The sequence below is a fragment of the Physeter macrocephalus genome, chromosome 13 (genome assembly GCF_002837175.3).
Source record: "Physeter macrocephalus isolate SW-GA chromosome 13, ASM283717v5, whole genome shotgun sequence".
Taxonomy (NCBI): Eukaryota; Metazoa; Chordata; class Mammalia; order Artiodactyla; family Physeteridae; genus Physeter; species Physeter macrocephalus.
In genome coordinates this window covers 77,442,086-77,461,144 of record NC_041226.1, presented here as the reverse complement: position 1 = coordinate 77,461,144, position 19,059 = coordinate 77,442,086, and the positions used below count along the sequence as shown (strand labels likewise).

Sequence of the window (19,059 nt, the reverse complement as noted above, 5' to 3'; positions counted from 1 at the left end):
CATTTCTGAAGCATCTTGGGTCTAACATGCGTTTTTGGACCTATGTTTAAAAGAAAGCTGCCTAATCTAATGATGCATGCTCCCTTGTAAATCAGTTATGACTGCTTTCTCTCAGAGAAGCCTCTGTGAAATGATCTTCGAGGTTTTCAGGGTATCTTTTTTTGCAGAAAGAACTGGTAAAGTATCATTTCCGTTCATCATCCTCATCAAATGTCTTTTCTGAAACCCGGGTGGTGCTGTGAAGTGCTATATCAAGAAAGTGAAAGCAGATGTCATGCTGACTCCTGGGAGAGTCGGTGCAGCTGGTGGGGCGTTCAGGGTCCCAAAGCCCTCCCCAGATTGTTTCAGGTCATTTGTATTGCTCAAGCTTTGATATCTCTCAGCGTTCTCAGCGTCTCCCCTCTATTTTCAGGACCCATTCTCTGCAACATCCTCTGTGCTTACAGAGCTCATCCCAAATCCCTCTAGAAGGTAGATGCCTGAGGAAACTTGTGGAGGTACGTTTGATGTTGGGAGGAAAAGGCTCTTTATTGCTACAAAGAGTTATCGTCGTGCCCACATACTTCTTCGTTCAATAAATCAACTTGAAGTTTTGAGAGTGTTGTCTGCTGCTCTGTCTTATCCTCTCTGGGCACCAGTTTCCACATGGTAGATGCTCTTTGAGATTGATGAGTTTATAAAAAGGGTTGTGAATAACATCTCCTAGTGTTAGCAACATTCAGTGTGCTTTGCCATTTACAAAGCTTTTCATATAAATTGTCCCAACAATGAATGTAGGACAACTTGCCTGAGGTCACTTGGCTAGTGAGGATTTTAAAGGAATTCTGAAGCCAGGTCAGAACTTTCACTGCTAGAAAAATACTGTTAATTACCCTTCAAATATAGAGTAGCATTTAACCCAGAATATTATGGAATCCTGTTTTTCTTCTGTTTTAATGTTACGATCTATTTCTACTGTTGTCCTAATTAAAACTATAATTAAAAAAATTTAAAACCCCACTTCATGAGCAAATGTGCTAATTCGTTTTGAGAGAAATTTCTCATTCTTGATGATGCCTTTGTTGGCGTATTTAACAAGAAAATAACACTATTAAATGTTAACTACGTTGATTTCAAGGTATATTATACTTTTCTAAGTGCTGTTTTGGTATCAAACACAAATAATTTGATAGTTTTGCAAGTAAAATGTTTCCTAAAATGTTTAGGAAATTCCTAAAATTTCTGTTCCCTAAAACATAAAATTGCTTCTGTATTGTGCTTAAAGTCGGGCTGGCTCTCTGTGTCACTGCCTGGATTCCAGTTGTTGTGGTGATTAAAATGAGAATGTACAGCACACAGCCTAGTGGAGAGCAAGCATGACTGAATGCTAGCTCTTAATTAATATTGTCATTTCTCATACTTTATGTCATGTATTATTTATTTACTTTAAAATGTTGTTAATAATGAGCTAAGTCCTCAGCCACTGGTCTGCCTGTTGATCTTGTGCCTGCTCTTAAGTTTACTCGAATGGGCTAACTATAGCGTTTATGCTTCCCACTGTGTCAAAATCGGTGTCACAAGAGACAGATGTCCCTGGATCCCTCACTCGCAGGGTAGAATTGGCTGAGGGAAGGGACAGTCCCAAGGTCAGATTTACTCTTCCGGTTTGGGGGAGGATGAGTGGGTGGATGAAATGGTCCTTTTTTTAAATTAATGTAAATCATGCTCGTTTGAAGAGCTTTCACAGTGCAGGAAGTTAGGAGGGGAAAAGAGAGGTTAATCTATCTTTCCATCATTCGGTGGAGGGGAGATATTGATGACATGTGTAAAGAGATTTGTAAGGATTTTTATTTTCTGTGTATCTAAGAACAGACAGATGTTCCCATGAGCCATTTTACATGTGAACTTGTGCTCTCATGTGCTTCTGTGTCCTCCATTTCTAACCTGACACTATATCTTGACAACTATCTTGTAAATAAGTACCGTGCTACATCAAAGGGAAAAATAAGTAATTAAGTAGTAATTAACCCTGTATCAGACATCAGGGATGGTGTATGATTATATATTTCCATGACAAAAGAAACAGAAGAAAAAGGAAGATGCTAACATATATATGACTGCTGTGTGTTCCAAAATCAATCCTTAAAGCCTATCATTTATAGCCCATCTCCTGTAAAGTTTCTTCTCTTTCTTCCTCGGTGCCACTTGCTGTCATATTAAACCTGGAATTAGTTTGGTGTTCTTGTCTCGTTTCCTTAGGAAGCTTTCTGAGTGATTCGTTATACAGGAAATTATCATCCCCCAGTTAGGAAAGTAATCTTAGAGATGAATAATGTTTTGACAGAATTTTCAAAATTAAATTGCATACCATACCTTAGCAGAGTTGAAATATCTTAATGTATATCTTCCTGAGAGAGTTATCTTTATCATCCACATAGGGAATATAAGAATGAGAAATGATTCCATTTTTCTTATCAAAAACTGGAGAGCAAAGCTTTTCTCCAGGCAAGTAATCCAGCTGTCTGGGGTAACAATTAGACATGAGAATCAGAATCCTTTTAATTACACTCGTCAATTGTTTACCCAGTTAGTGCATCATTAATTGCCACCCGTGTTGGGCCAGTACCCTGATGACTGCCATCTCACAGCTTGGCTGATAAGTAGGGGATGATTCACTGCATTTCCCTCTACTCTCCTGACATAATGGTAAGAGCTTTACTGGTACTAAAAAAAAAATAGGTAACAAATTTAGTCTCATGTTCTCTGACTCAAGTATGAAACAAAAATGGTCTAATTTAGTATTAGGTTTGAAATTTGTCACAGTTGCCAGAGTTAATACATATGTTAGGGAATGGCATTATTAAAAATAAAAGACAACTATCTTAACTGTACAAAAAACTGAAACTTTAAATATTATGAGAAGAAAGTAAAATGGTTTCATGGAATAATACCTTTTCATGGGAAGCATTATGATGGCAGATAACAAGGGGGTCAGAAATCTTAGTTTTCATTTTACTTATTTCTTTTATTGTGGTAAGAACGCTTAGTATGAGATTTACCCTCTTGAAATTTTAAGCACCCACTAGTGTTGTTAAATATAAGCAGTGTGCTGTACTGACGATCCCCAGAAACTACTCATCTGTGTAATGGAAACTTTATATCCCTTGACTAGCAACTCCCCATTTTTTCCTTACCCAGCCCCTGGTAACCACCGTTCTACTCTGTTCGTAAGAGCCTGACTATTTCATATACCGTATTAAGGGGAAGTATTTGTCCTTCTATGTCTGGCTTATTTCACTTAGCATAACGTCCTTCAGGTTCATCTATATTGTGCCGTATGACAGGATTTCCTTCTTCTTTTAAGGCTGAATAATATTCCATTGTGTATATATAAGATTTTCTTTAATGTTATATGCCACATTTTCTTTATCCATTCATCCATCAATGGACAGTTAGTTACAGAAATCATGGCTTTCATTTTGATACTTTTGCTAATTGTTTGAAAAATTTGGGGCACATTATTTAATCTTGTGATCCTCCATTGCTTTGGTATGTAAAATACCTTATTTTCAACATCTTTCCATTTGAGAGGATTATGAGGGGAGCGGTGACCATTGAATACGAGGAAAAATAAAGTTAAATATGGCACACGAAAAAGCTGAATAAATTTGATAGTTCATCATGATTGGGATATTGGAATGTAGAAGATTAGTTGTAACGATAGGAGCAACCAGTGTAGTAAGAGAACTAGCAAGAACAGTCTCACATACATGCAGACACATACATTCTGTAAGTGGAGCAAAAAAGGGAAAGGTGACTCTTCATCCGGCTAATAATACATGGTGTTCAGCAGAGTGCTTATTTTGAACCTGATAGAAAATTATACCAGTAACATTCATATTTGTACTCAAAAACATATCTATCTTCCGAAGGCCAAAAATTTCAAATTCATAGAGACAGAAAATGTAATGGTTGTTGCCAGGGGCTGGAAGGGAGGGGAAACTGGGACTTTTTGTTTAATGGGTATAGAGTGTCAGTTTGGGAAGACAGATATTTTTGTCTGCACAGTGTGAACTATCCATTATACCAATTTGCTGACCATACAGTGAGTCAGACTGCTTTGAACACCCGAAGGGAGGAGGTAGAAAGGGGAGTGGGCCATGGGCAGGTGAGTCAAAGTGGTGTCAGTGTAGTTCTCCTGCTTCTTTGACGAGGGTTCCCCAGGTTAGTGATAGCATTCTTGGGATCATGTAAATGGAGTCTTCTGTGGGATAGGGTTGGAGTAGGTTGTCAAGCTATCATGTTCCCTCCTGCAAGGCCTCACTGTGACTACATGTGCTTCTAAACACAGTGACATTATGCGTTGAAATTATATGCCATCTCTGTTACAGAAGACAGTTGCATAAACAGAAAGAATTGATGTTTATTGCCATATACCCTCCTGTTGCAACACAAACCTTATGAAATATAGTGAATCAGTGATTTTGAAAAGTTTATGCATGTAAACTTCACTGATGGAGAAAAACATGTAAATCTATTAGTATGTTTCTTGCCAGCAAATGTTCAGAAATGAGTCAGCTCATGATCTTTTTATCATAATTTATTCTGACACAATGATAATACCTTGAGTTCAAAATTAATATGGTTATCTTAGATTTTATTTTAATTAATTATCATAATGTCAAGATGCAAAAAGGAGGTTCTGTTCATAACATGACCTCATAAATGTCAGTGCTTTTGTCTGAAAGTGTTTGAAGAAGACCTGGTTGTATGAAACCACTGCTAAGAAAAATTACTTGAGTTCCAAAAGTTATTTCCTTGCTATTGTGGGTGCGTATTATTTCAACATTGAAATATTGAAATGTCAGGTTCACTGACATTTTTGGTCTAGCAGATTCCTGAAATATGCACGTGATGTGATATGCTTTGTCAGAGCCACAGGCTAGGCTTTGACTAACCAACACTATTAGAAGCAGATCAGTCACTGCTTAATATTCTGTTTCCTTGCTAGAGTGTGGAGCAAAGGTGGGAGCTGGATGTAGAGGGAGGTATTTTTATTTCACCTCCATGTCATCCTGACATCTCCCAAAGACCTTTCTTGTCTGTGCTTTGCATAAGCGATGATGGGAAGTGTCTCTGGTGTATATGCCTTACATCCTCAGATTTGCCTCTCCATTTTTGCTCGTTTGGCCAGCTGCAGACTCACCTGCAGAGAAAGAGTAGGCATTGTCATGCTCCAGCCACCTCTGAAACTCTTCTAAGTGGAGACCATGGATACCGGTGTACTGAACGTTGGGCCAGAAAAAAACAGTGCACGTAATCTAACTGCTTAGAGAAATGCCTTTGTCTAGGTGATGATACACCTATAACCAAAATGGTGAAATTGGTACCATCCCTCCAAGCAGATCTGAAGCCATGTCCTTGTTCATATAGACTGAGTTGCTAGTTATCAAGTGAAAATATAAATTCATATCTGTTTTACATGGTTTTTGAATAGGTGACCAGTTGTTAAGCCATCATTCTTTTATCTGCTTCTCCAAGCAGAAATAAACCTCTGAAAAGAGATACTGGATTGGAATGAACCAGACTTGGAAATTGTGTTTGTTGTTAGGGGAGACTCTTTGTGTGTGTGTGTGTGTGTGTGTGTGTGTGTGTGTGTGTGTGTGTGCTGATTAAATTTAATGTGAATCACTGCATATTCTGAATTTCCTCATGGTATTCTTCTTTATTTTACTTCTTTATATTATTCTTCTTTATTCCACTTTATCTTCTGGTGATTTGATTGAATCTACTTAGAGAAGATGGCTTATAGACAGGTATCTAGCGCACGGCGGTGTGTGCGGGTGCAGCTGCTGCGTGGAGCCCGACCTGAGGCCTTCCGTTCTCCGTGCTCCCCTCTGTGGCTGCAGAAGAGAACGGCACACGAGGGCACGAGTGTGGGCCAGATAATATCGAAATTTGGAGTGCAAATGATACTAAGGGGGAGCCTTAATTCTAATCACTCGTGAAAACCTTTCCAAAGAGAAAGATAAGATTGTGTAGTTTAATAAAAGTGCTATCAGCATTTTAAGACTAACCTGAAAATTGCCCCAATGAGAAGTAATGTAAAGTCTAATGGACAGATCCCTTCGGTTTGCTGGGGCAGCGTAAGGTCACTCTCTGCTGAGTGTCCAGTGAGAGGCGTACACATGGCACGGCAGCCCAAACGGCAGCACGCAGGTCCTGACTGAGGGACAAGATGCTTCCTCCTCTGCTTCAGCTTTTTTCAAATAAATATGTGAGCATGAATATGCCCAGAAGAGTTTATCTTTTCTGTGCTGAAATAGTTTAACTGCTCTTCCAAAATTTACCAAAGTTCAGTTTTCTTAAAACTCTAACCAGGATTTATTACATTGTGTTTTTTTTTTTCAATTCACTACTATACTGATAAAGAAAGAAAGAAGTGATTTATCTCCTTTATATATGTCTGTGGAAAATAAAACAGAGTGGTTATAAATAGAATTTTTTAAAAAGCATGTTTGTGGAAAAAAATTAGACTGTTGATTTGCAGGGTACCGTAGACTGAACGTTTGTGTTTCTTCAAAATTCGTATGTTGAAACCTAACCCCCAAGTGATGGTATTTGGAGGGGCTGCCTTTGGGAGCTGATTGAATCATGAGGGCAGAGCCCTCATGAGTATGATTAGTACCCTTATGCAGCAGACCTCAGAGAGCTCTCTCGCCCCTCCTGCCACGTGAGCACACAGGGAGAGATGGGCAGGTGACTCAGGAAGCGGGCCCCTGCCAGACAACCAGCTCTGCTGGCACCTTGATCTTGGACTTCCCAGGCTCTAGAACTGTGGGAAATAAATTTTTGTTGTTTGTCAGCCACCCAGTCTATGGTAGTTTGTTATAACAGCCTTAATGATGGTGATACAGGGCAGAGATTATGCAGGCAAATAAATAGAAAAACAAATAAAAATGTGGATAGTAGTTAATTAAAAGTAAATGGAATGAATTGGCCTAGAGGTGCATAGCACTTACAAGCCTGGGGGAGTGAGTTTCGGCAGCTGAGTTCTAATGCTTCCTTATGACCAGGGATCCTTGCGGGAAGACGCTGGGTTTAGTTCCTAGGAATAAGTCTGTTCTCAGTGATTTTGCAGCAAACTCTTTGACTCTGACAAATATTATTCCTGGGTGCCTGGGTGGAATCCTTCTAACGGAAAGACATAACTCATTTAATAAGGAACCCTTATGCTCCTTTAGCTCAGACAAACTCTCAGCTAGCTAAAAAGTAAGTAGGAGAACAGAGGAAAAAAAGGCAAAGTCTAGCGTGGTTAAGAAGACTACTACATGTGGCCCTTTATTTATTAGGAAAATACTTTTAATTTTAGAATAGATACTCGAAAAATATGTATTTCTATTTCTATAAGATGAGTCAAATAATATTAGATTTGATTGGTCAAAACAGGTATATTGCAATATTTGTAGTTTTAAGAGCACATCATAAATCCTAAGGCCGTATCAGAGATTATGCTCAGCATGAGGTTTATTCCAGAACATGGTGGATGCTAAATCTTGTAAATAAATAGATTTACATGGATTAGTAGCCTGAGGCATTCTGACATAATTTGATATGCTAACTTGCTTTCTCTTATAATTTTATTTCCATGTGTGTAAGGTCTTGTTTTGCTCATAAATTTATGAAGATCAAACACCTACTATGTGTCAGGCAAGGCACAAAGCCCACTACATATTTTTTCGACAACCCTTTGAGACCTTTGAGGGCAGTTACTCCAATGAGAAAACTGAGGCTAGGAGAGTTGTGTGTTTCCTCAAGGTCACATAAATAATAAGGTGGAACAGAATTTTAATTTAAATGTTTCTGCATCCAAAGGCCACCTCCTGTCCAGAGGGAAATGTCCTTTTGTCTGTGAGGTGACCGTGTTCTTCTGCACTAGTGTCCTTTATGTTTTATGCAGGAAATTGCTCTGACATTAACAATTATAATGCTAGAAAGACTTTCCTACCCTTGCTGAAAATTGTTTATAAGCTGCCTTCTCTTTTTAGGAATTTGTTTTTCTGTTTCAAACTGTCAGCCTGGAGCTGCTTGGCGTCTTTCTGTTCACACTGAGCCATTATAGACGGCGCTTCCTTTCTGCTCTGTCTGGGCACGCTCTTCCGTGTGGCCTGCAGCATTACTCTTGCTGTCTCTGTTGGTCACGGTCCTCCTGCTGCGTTTGACAGCTTTGCAGTTGCTGGTATTCTCTGAGGCACACTCCCCCCAGCTCGTGCTGTTGGCTGAGTGGCTTTGCACTACAGTAGGGGCACGCACACAGGATGGTGCACGTACAGGAATGGGATAGTTGAGAAAGACCACTTTGCTAGGTCCTCAAATGAGTCTTTCCTTCTCTCTTTCTCTTCCTCCCTCCCTCTCATTTTCTCAGTCTAAAATTCTACTCTCTTCTCCAGCAAAGTGGCTGCGTTTAAAAGACTACCAGCTGTATGATTTTGCTCTTTAATGAGTTATACTAGTGGTAGTCAAAATACAGCTACCTTACTGGACTTTGTCGGAATGGTAGCTGCTCATTTAAAAAGTTTATGAAGTTTCTCTTCTTTTTATAGTTTTGCACGGGTGAAGAACTGTTTATATGAGTGATAATGGAAGTCATTTATTTTCTACAAGTATATGAGTTGATTTTTAATTATCTCTGTAGCTTTGATCATTAAATAATATTTTCAGGAGTTAATGCTCACTGTGAATTGTATTTTTAACTTGGAGCATAGGGATTGAGGCCTAACTATGGATTGAGGCAAGAGTTCAGATAAAGGAAAGACGATTCTAAGGAAAGATTATAGATTTTTTTTAAAATTAAGAAGCATCAGTATTTTTTTGATGTCATAAGACATTTGATATTGAAAAATGGCATTTCACCAATTATATAACATGATTCTTTTAGGTTAGGTTAGAGACAAGAAATTATATATATTTTATATATATTTTATATATATATATATATATATATATATATATATATATATGGTGAGAGAAACAAGCAATTATAGTTATAAAGCCTTTTGATCATTGGCGATCATTCAAAGTAGACCAATATTCTCATTTTACAGTTGAGGGGGTGTCTAGAAGGTAGATTTTAGGTTACTTATCACAAAACAGCAAAGCTAATTGGAAACAAGGACAGAAATTCTAACTCTCCCCAACCCAGGAACATGCCTGTTTTACCCTAGGAATTGACAGTTGCATTCTGCTTTTGAGAATCATGAGTTTGCTATTCTCAAGTATTGCCTTTCCTTTCTAAACATCCGAAGTACTATTGGAATGCAAACAAACAAGAAAATAAATAACAGCAGCGTAACCACTAGATTCGTGGTTTTGGATTGTGTCCTAGTGTTCAGGAGAGGTGGAAAGCAATTTATTTATCTCTGCTTTAATATTTCTGACATTGGCCACTGAAGTGGCAAACAGAAATTCATAAGGGCAGTGGTGCAAAGCGAGCATGATTCACGACTACAGGCTGATGGACAGGCCCGATACACACGCTGGGAAACGTGTGCACTCACACGCTTGTCAGGTTCTCATCAGAAGTGAATTGCAGCTAGGCCCCTGGCTTCTTTTCCCAGAACTCTGTGATTTCCTATATTTATATATGAAAAATGGAGGAATCCACACATGAAGAATGGAGTTGAGAGACGAGCAATTTTCAGTTTGAATCAGTGATTTTAATCCTTTAGTCTGGATTAGTTTAGGCCAGAATTTCCTGTTTGGAATGTCAGACCCGTGACTTCTATTCTGCCCTTTATCTTCCTTGTGTTCTCACATCTCAGGGATGTTTCCCCAGGCTTTGTATGAATGGAAAATGCATTCCATTACAGCATTTTCAATCCAGTGAAGCATCACCCAAAAGGCAAAAGCAGTTAAGGAAATTATGGGAGAAAAAGGATTTAAGACATTTAATCTATTCATGCTTTATTTTCATTTATTTCCTAATTTGTTCACTCATTCAATAAATATTTACTGCATGTCTTTCACTGTTAGGTCTGGAGTCAAAACAGATGACTTTGACATAGTCCCTACTATTAACAGTCAGGCAGTATAATGAAAAAACAGAATTATGTGCTTAGAATAATTATTTTAATATGTGCTAAATATAATAATAGCTGTAGCCATTTGTTTATTCAACAAACATTTTATGAAAGCCAGTCATGTACCATTAATATGTTACAAAGGTGAGAACACAGAAACCATCCTTGTCTTTAGGAGTGTATATCCTGATGGGGGTAAGAATAATCACAATAATAATACTGAGCATTTTCTAGATGCTGGCACTGCAAGAAACACTTTTCATGTATTAATTCATTGATTCCTCCCAACAGCCTTATGAAGTAAGCATTACTGTTATTCCTATTTTTTTTTATAGATGAGAGAATTGAGAGCAAGGAGGTTAAGTAACTTGCCCAGTATCACACAGCTGGTAAATAGCATAACTAAGATTCAAATCCAGGTTTCCCAGCTCCAAAATCCATAAACTTATTATATAAACTTATGTAAAGTTGCATGGAAGGAAGAGCACAGAAGGTCTCTGGAAGCTCATAGAAGGCTTCTCTGAAGACTTAAACTTTGAAGGACATGCAGGACACAAGTTGGTGGGGAGGGAGAAGGAGCGTCCCAGGCAGGCAGACGTTCAGAGGCCCTCTGGAGAGGGCGCACAGGCTCTAGGACGCGGCAACAAAAGCCAGTGGGACTAGAGCACGGGGAGGTGAGGCACGAGGTGCAGGCTTCTTGGCCTTCGTGAGGAAATTTGTTGTTAACTTCAGAACAGCAGGAAGCCAATGGGCTTGCATGATTATGTCTGGAGAACAAGTGGAACAGGGCAGAGACTCTCGTGGAAGGTAAATTAGAAGAGTATCTCCCTTACCATGTGAGAGATGATAGCAGTGCAGACAAGAGTGATTGGCCGTGAAGTCCACAGTTTGCTAACTGCCTAAGGAGTTTTTAATTGTATCCAAGTCTCCGTGAGAGAAAGACCCAAAAGAGAAGTAACAGGCACACTGGGCCCAGAAGGCAGGACTTTGCCAGACAGACAGGGAGGGTGACTGGTCATTCTAAGTAGAGGAGAGAGATAGATATCGATGGAAGAAATTTGGGTAATTGAACTGTCACAGTAAAACCAAACAAATGCTCCTGACAACAGCGTTTCTCTTGATCAGCTGCATCCAGCACTTTTACACAGATTCTCATTCTCAGCAAACTGCAGTAGGGCTGGCTTATTTGTTATGGCCAGTGGCAAATGCTTTATTAAAATACAATTTGAATAGAGAGCAGACTTCCTCAGAAAGATCAACTAATATTCACACATCATAAGTTTTAGACTTAGCTATAGCGGTTTAACTGACCGTTTCAATCTTTGGGTTAATCTTTTTAAGCCATAATATTTCATTGTTCTTTTTATATTTAACAATGTCCCTAAGTCTTAATATCTTTCCAGAATGTTATTGCCATCTATCCCTTTAACTATAGTGCCAAAACTTGGAACATTTTCAGTCACCTTAGTGCTAAAATATAAGGGAAAAATTATGAAAGGCTATAAACAAAAGGAGCTCAGGACTTTAACAATATTTGTGACTTGTCAGCTGCAGTGATAAAACTGCATTGCTGACTGTGTTGATGGCGTAGATGTGTTCACATTGAGTTGCTTTAATGGTGAAGCGCTGGGTCTCACGTTTGGGTGTGCTGTGGAATCACCTGTAGTAAGAACACAGATTGCTGCACCTAGCCTGGAGAGTTTATGATTCAGTAGTTTGGGTTTTTTTTATAAGTTTATTTATTTATTTGTTTATTTTTGGCTGCGTTGGGCCTTCGCTGCTGCTCTCGGGTTTTCTCTAGTCGCGGCGAGCAGGGACTACTCTTCACTGTGGTGCAAATGAGCACTTTCTAAAAGAGAGACATGTTTGCAATTAATTTTTATGTACAGGAGAGGGGGTAAATGATATAACAAAAGAGAATGTTTCCATGCATCACCATTGTCCACACCAGTTGTGGTGCTAGAGTTGTTTTGAAGATTATATTGTGTCATGGCCATTGACTCAGTAGAGTCCTTTGAAAATATGCTCCAATGTAAAGAGGAGTCATGATATGATAAAGATAGGTTGTTTAAAGGGTTAGGAAAGGGTATGGAAAATAAACAACAGTATTTTCACAAATAAGCAACTAGTTTAAATTCTTATTTCCTTTTTTGTTAACACAGTTAATGATATGGATTTATTTGGATTTCACCAGCTACCCCATTAATGTCCTCTTTCTGTTCCAGGACCAAATCCAATGCAAGCCACCACATTGATTTAGTTGTCTTGTCTCCCCAGTCTCCTCTTGTCAGTGACAGTTTCTCAATACTTCTTTACTTTTTCTGACTGTGAGAGTTTGAAGAATACTGACCATGCATCCAGTAGAATGTCGCCAAGCTACATATGTCTTTGTTTTTCTCAAGATAAGGCTGGGGTTATGGGTTTTAGAAAGAGTACCACAGAGAAGAAGTGCTCTCATAATATCATACCAGAGGATGCATGATATCAACAGGACATCACAGATCTGTGCCTGTGTTTATGTAACGGCAGGCGTGAATCTAAGTGCTAATAATTGCATAATAGTAATCACCTGAGCAGATTGGTATTTCAGTAGCTGAAGGGTATCTGTGTAAACCATCAGCAAATCAGGTAGAAAATTCTCTTATAAATGTTGCTATAATAAACCCAAATTTATGAATTTCATTAGCTTCAAATAAGTAAACTTCAAATAAGTAAAAAAGTCATATTTAAGCACAGAAACATTTTTTGTCCCTAAGGAAACACTTATTCTCCCCTCTAGAGACATATTTTACATTGAAGAACGTAGGCAGTGATGCTCATGTGCATATAGTGACTGCGGTTTATGCTCGTATTCCTGTTCTTAATGAAATGCTAAGGGGAGGGAGTACGCAAAATCAATAGCTATGCACTTTATCCGCGTACATGAGAGTGCAAGTAACCCAGGACAATTTTTGCTAATACCTGAAGTAAATATCTGGCAGGGGCATTTAGCCGCCAGGTTTCGAACACTGATAATGAACTACATCATGGAATAATATCATATTTTGCCAAATCAGTGTCTCCTGTGGTTATTAAGCTACAGACTAGAACTGGAAAATCTCCGTCAGCCGCAGTCACTGTGACAGAAATACCAATGTAGTGAGAACAGGGAAACAGATATTTCCTATTAAAATGTGAAGCCCTTGAGCATGAAGAGAAAGATTTATATGGTAGATAAGCGGAAATAGATTAAGTTTCCCAGTATTCATTTCGAAATTATCATTTAGATTTTTGGACTCACTGAGTACCATAAGCTTCTGCCTGGCAGGTTTTGAAAAAATAAGTTTGTGTGTCAGCACCTTGACAAGGTAGACAGGGAGCTGCAGGTAACAAGGCTGAGGGCAATTTTAGCCAGCTTGTGTGATGCACCATGAAGAGTCTGGAATAATCCATTCAAAGTAAATGTCAGATCTCTATGCACATTCAGTTTTAAAAATATCAGTGTGATTCAGGCCACTGGAATCAGTCGTACTCAAGGAAATATATGATTAGCAGTGAGTCCAGTTGACTATAAAATATCTTTGGAAGAATAGGAAATTCTCTCATTCACAAAACATCACACATCATTCATGAAACATGTATTTATTGAGCTCTTACCCTGTGCAAAACACTGTGTGAGGCACGATAGATGATGCAAATGATATATGGCATAAAAAATCTACTCCTAAGAAGAGTGTAAATAAGAGCATAGCTGTCTGAACGTCTTGTCTTTTTGGACTGAGAAGGGGACATAGAGTTCTAACAGGCTGTTTTGCATGAAACAGGGCTGGGTTTTGGAATAGAAAGCTTTGGCTCTGAGATCTGAGCAGGAAGTCTGCAATCCACATTTCAAGAATTTAGCCTCTAAATTCCCTCTGAATGCATCTATTATCGGAGAGGAAACTGATAATAAGCTAGAACCGGTTTAGACAACTATATAAATAAATGACTGCAAATCAGAAACCCTACAAAATAGAAAGTGGCAAGGTATAGATTAATCTATACACAAGGAGGTAAAGATTAATTAATCTATACACAAGGAGGTATAGATTAATCTATACACAAGGAGGTATAGATTATGGAATATGTTTGAGAGAAGGAAGGGGGAGAGAAAGAGAATTTCCAGATGGAGACTGTGGCTTCATGTCGTGGGCATGTAGTGTCAGAGAACAAGTAACATACTCCTAAAGTAATTTAAGTCCAGACCTTACTCAGTGGTCAATGGGAAGTGATTAATATTTACAAGTACTAAAATAACATAAACAGACTTGTACTTTAGGAAAATTTAGCAGTTTATAAAATAGATTTTAGGTGGGTAGAGCACTGCGTATACTTTCTTAGTAGTATGTGCAAAAGGTGATGACGTCCTAAGTTTGGAAAAAAGAGGCTACACGTACAAGAAACACTGTTGTGGTAGAATCTGACAAATTATAGCTATTTATAGAGTGATTCATGTTTAAAGGTATTTATTGAGTGCCTATTCTTTATGTGATAGTCACTGTGTTAACACTGGAAGTTCAGAGTGAACAAGGTAAATATGATCCCTGACCTCATATTTCTCATACTCAAATGGGAAAAAAAAAAGACTTATTCAATTAAGTGATTACAAATCATTCATTCATTTACTCAGCAGATATTTATTGGGAACCTAACTCTCTGCAAGACGCTAAGCTCGGGAGATAGAGCAGTAAACCATGAGATGATGACCAGCGCTACAAAGGTGCGTATGCGTCAGTATGTGCACCTATTCCAAGGGGAGCGGAAGCAGAATAGCTGTGTGACTTTCAGCAGCAAGCCGTCACTCTCCACACTTCTCAGCACTCTCTTCCTGCAAGAGCACAGCTGGGTGTTTCCACGCTTAACACTGGAGTTCTCAAACCTGCTCAGTTGCATTGTTAGGACAAATTCTGACATCAAGTGAAAGACACAGGCAACTCTAACTGCAGTCTACAGCTCAGCACCAGGTGATCTGTGTTGCCTGATGAGGGGCTCTCTGGGACTGGGACCTATGCCTGGACCCTACTTCTTCCAGTGTCACCAGGGCCCTCATTCACACAGCCAAGATACACTGAGCACGTGCTGTTCCCAGCAACCCCTGTGAAGGGTGGCCTCGAGCTAAGGTTATTTGACACACAGGCTCAGAGTGCTTTGTGCCCTCTCTCCACTGCCGTGCCCCCTACCCCTTAAAAAGAGAGAGCAACCGGTGGACTGAGTCCTTCTGACTGCCGCCCCTTTGTCCAGCTGAACAAGAGCGAGCTTAACTCTTCCCAAAATGCCCCCGCGAGATGAATGCACCCCTGACTCTGGCCAGGGAATGCTTGTTGGCGGCCCTCGGAGTCCCTCAGTTACCAGAGAAGAGAGCTTTATAAGAGAGACAGCATTGATCACCGTGCGGCTTACAGGGAGAACTCAGGAACGGTAGGGATTGATCTTTTATTGCATGTCTGTCTCTACCACCAAACAGCAACTGAGAGCAAGGAACTTGCTCTACATATCTTTATATTCACCCCACTTGGACTACCTGACAATCAACAAATATTTGTCAAATGGTAGATGGATGGGTGGAGGGATGTAGAAAGCAAAAGCCTTTGTGCTACTACAGTACAGAAAAGCAAATGGAAGCTAGAATACATGGATGCAGTGTCGAGGAAGTGCAGGACTCACAAGGGCAGTGCCCCTTCAGGAGGTTCGTCAGTGATGTGGAGAGGGACCCTGTACAGCAGAAGCCCTGTGAAGTTACAGGCGTGTGAGAAGCCACGTAGGGGGCTTGAGAGTGACTGCAGACCGACCGGATGTCCTCTGTGATTGGTGAGATGTTGAAGACAAATCTAAAATGAGGAGAAGTGGCGCAGATGGATGAATTACCTGCAAAAGGAAGAAAGGTTTCTTTAAAAGGAGGGGATTGGGAGAGAAGATAGGAGAGATTATAGAATAACTATTTCTGTGCTCTCCATGGTGAATGTTTTAAAGATAACATTTCTTAAGATATCATAATATGTTTCTTTGTATTAACTCTGGTGTGTGTCATTAACCTGTTTGTACTTCTTTTATCACAGATCTTGGTTTAACTCTACCTATAATTTTAGAAACATCATTCTAAATAACATTTACAAGGATAACGTAGCTGTTACATGTTGTTGTTTCCATACCTATAATGCGTCATTATGCACAAATCACAATTTCAAATGCATTTCATTCCTTGACGATCTATTAAATAACATTTTCCATTTTTATTTGTGAGATATATTTTAGATGATTCTTATATGAAGATCTTAATATTTATTTTTTATTAACCTATTTACTTACATTTTATTCACATATTTACCTCTTCATTTATTGACATTGGTATCCATATTTCATATAATGCTATCTCTTTCTCCCTCCAACCAAGAATAAAGTCCTGAAGAAATTAAAAAATTACAAAAGCATTTGTATTAAATTCCCTGAAGAGAAGTCCATGTGTATTATAACAGAATAAGGAAAAGATAAAATAATAGAATGAGCTTGGAAATGTCACTCATGATTGTATTTGCTTGATTAGCTGACTGCCATTTTTTGCTTTTAAGTGGCCCTGGCTCCTTCTGTATGCTAGATAGAAATTAATTGTATGAATTAGGTGGATACATCCTACATAAAAATAAAATTCAACATAATTTTATTGCAATTTGATTTTAAACTTGTTTTTGTTTTATTTAACACTAAGTAAATCAACAATTCTTGTCATCTAGACAATCACATATGCTTTATTGTCCTTAAAATTCTTTTTTATAACAGCTTTATTGCTGTATGATTCACGTACCATCCAATTTACCCTTTTAAGGTGTACATTCTAGTGGTGAATACTATCTATGTTCACAAAGTTGTACAACGCTCACCACAATTAATTTGCGCACATAGTCCTTACTCCCCAAAGAAGCCCTATCTCTATTCGCAGGCACTCCCCATGTCCCCTCAATACCCTCAGCCCCAGGCAACTACTAATCTACTCTGTCTCTGTAGACTTACCTATTTTGAGTCTTCTATATAAATGAAATCATACGATACGTGGTCTTTTGTGACTGGATTCTTTCACATATGTTTCACTGGATTCTTTAGCATATGTTTTCAAGGTCCATCATATCTTAGTTTGTGTCAGTACTATATTTATTTTTATTGCCGAGTAGTATTTCATGGTAGGGGTATGCTACATATTTTTTATCCATTCACCAGTTGATGGACACTTGAGATGTTTACACACAGTAAATATAAATATTAAAAAATATGTATTATGTATTATTTGTAATAATAATGTGCAATAAGCAGCATCTAATATATAGCCAACCTTATAAGAAAATGTAAAATTACATAAGTAAATATTAAAACAAGTTTGAGTTTCCCCAAATTTATTTTATGAGTTTTCAAAATTGAGATTGTTATAGGAGGAATTAAATACTTTTGTTTCTCCAGGTAGGTTTGTATGTTTCATGTGTTGTTTATTTATATAGTAAAGCTTATGCTTCTAAATTAGCCCCCTTTAAGACCTATGATGCTATTGTAGAATATAATAGTCATTTTTTTATCAACTTAATTATAGCTTTGGTTTCTTTGTTCATTGTGATAATTTGCTGTGGGCAAATGACACATACAAATGAGTGTATTTATTCAATGCTCACAATTCACAATTTATCAAAATTTGACCAAGCCTGTGTCAAAATTATTACTTATTAAGACAGTTGCTAATCTTATCCCAGTAAGGCCAAGGCAGACTAAGCTTTGTAAAATTTTATAATATTGGGGCTACAAATAATGCAACATTATTTCAAAATTTCCATAAAATTATACTCCTTGAAAGCAGAAGCTTTGGCTAGGGAAAAATAAAAATAAATACTAACTACTTACAGTCATGAGGAGTTTTACATGCCAAATTTTAGATAAGTTGTATAAAGCTCTAGATGGATCCATGGGTGAAAATTATAAATCAGTAAGGAGAAGTTTGAATGTTAATGCTATAACACAAGGCTTGTAGCCATTATTAGAAACGCTCTTTCACTGCCATGGCTAAAAAAAAATAATCACATTTCTCAGCAGACCTAGTACGAGGTATGCAGTGTTGCATATTCTCTGCATCTTCATCAGATGAACCCATTTCAGGTGGTGTTTTTCACTAATCTGAGTGAACAAACTATCTTCATATATCTCAGCAGTGTTCATTTGAGTGGTCAACAAATATTATTATAGTAGAAACATTTAATTCATTGAAGCATGTCAGTGATGTTTAGGTTGGCAAAATTTGGTTGTTAGTTATATTTACTTAATCTTAATAAAACTGCATTTATACTGGGTATTATAGCATCTATTCTACATACAGACTTTTCATTAATTTAGCATATATCTAGCGGAAATGAGTGAAGTTTATCCATTTAAAAATTTCACTATTGGGGCTTCCCTGGTGGCGCGCAGTGGTTGCGCGTCCGCCTGCCGATGCAGGGGAACCGGGTTCGCGCCCCGGTCTGGGAGGATCCCACGTGCCGCGGAGCGGCTGGGCCCGTGAGCCATGGCCGCTGGGCCTGCGCGTCCGGAGCCTGTGCTCCGCAACGGCAGAGGCCGCAGCGGAGGGAGGCCCGCATACCACCAAAAAAAAAAAAAAAAAAAAAAAATTTCACTATTAATAATTATGTTTACGTATTAAACACTATGTAATATTCAACATTAAAATATTTTCTATTTCTTAAATTCTGTTTCTCAGGCCTTATGAAAATATTGAATAGAAAAAATTTTCAATTGCCATGATTAATTTCCCTAAATGTCAGTGAAAACAATTTAAAGTGTAAATATGCAGAAATGTTAAGGGATTTAAGTTTAGCCTAATCAAAAAGCATATTTTAGACGTTAGGAGGCTGTTGTAAAGATTAATAAGATATATTTCCTGTCCTCTGCGAACCCATAATTTAATAGAGGAGATCTATATGCTTTATGTATATGATGTCAGTCAAAATATAGAAAG

General features: G+C 38.3%; 1 protein-coding gene across 5 annotated transcripts in view; it reads left to right on the top strand.

The window, feature by feature from the left end:
- The window catches only part of NALF1 (NALCN channel auxiliary factor 1), a 591,782-nt gene that overhangs the window by 33,402 nt on the left and 539,321 nt on the right, over window positions 1-19,059 (top strand). The window contains exon 2 of one of the 5 annotated variants that reach the window (XM_028497866.2): window positions 14,710-17,499. The exons of 3 other annotated variants lie outside the window; for them this stretch is intronic. In XM_028497866.2, coding sequence (XP_028353667.1) covers window positions 14,710-14,997 — 288 coding nt within the window. In that variant the 3' untranslated portion in view covers window positions 14,998-17,499. Of the gene's footprint in view, window positions 1-14,706; window positions 17,500-19,059 lie in introns of those variants that run through there. One more of the 5 variants, XM_028497865.2, reaches the window with a different exon arrangement.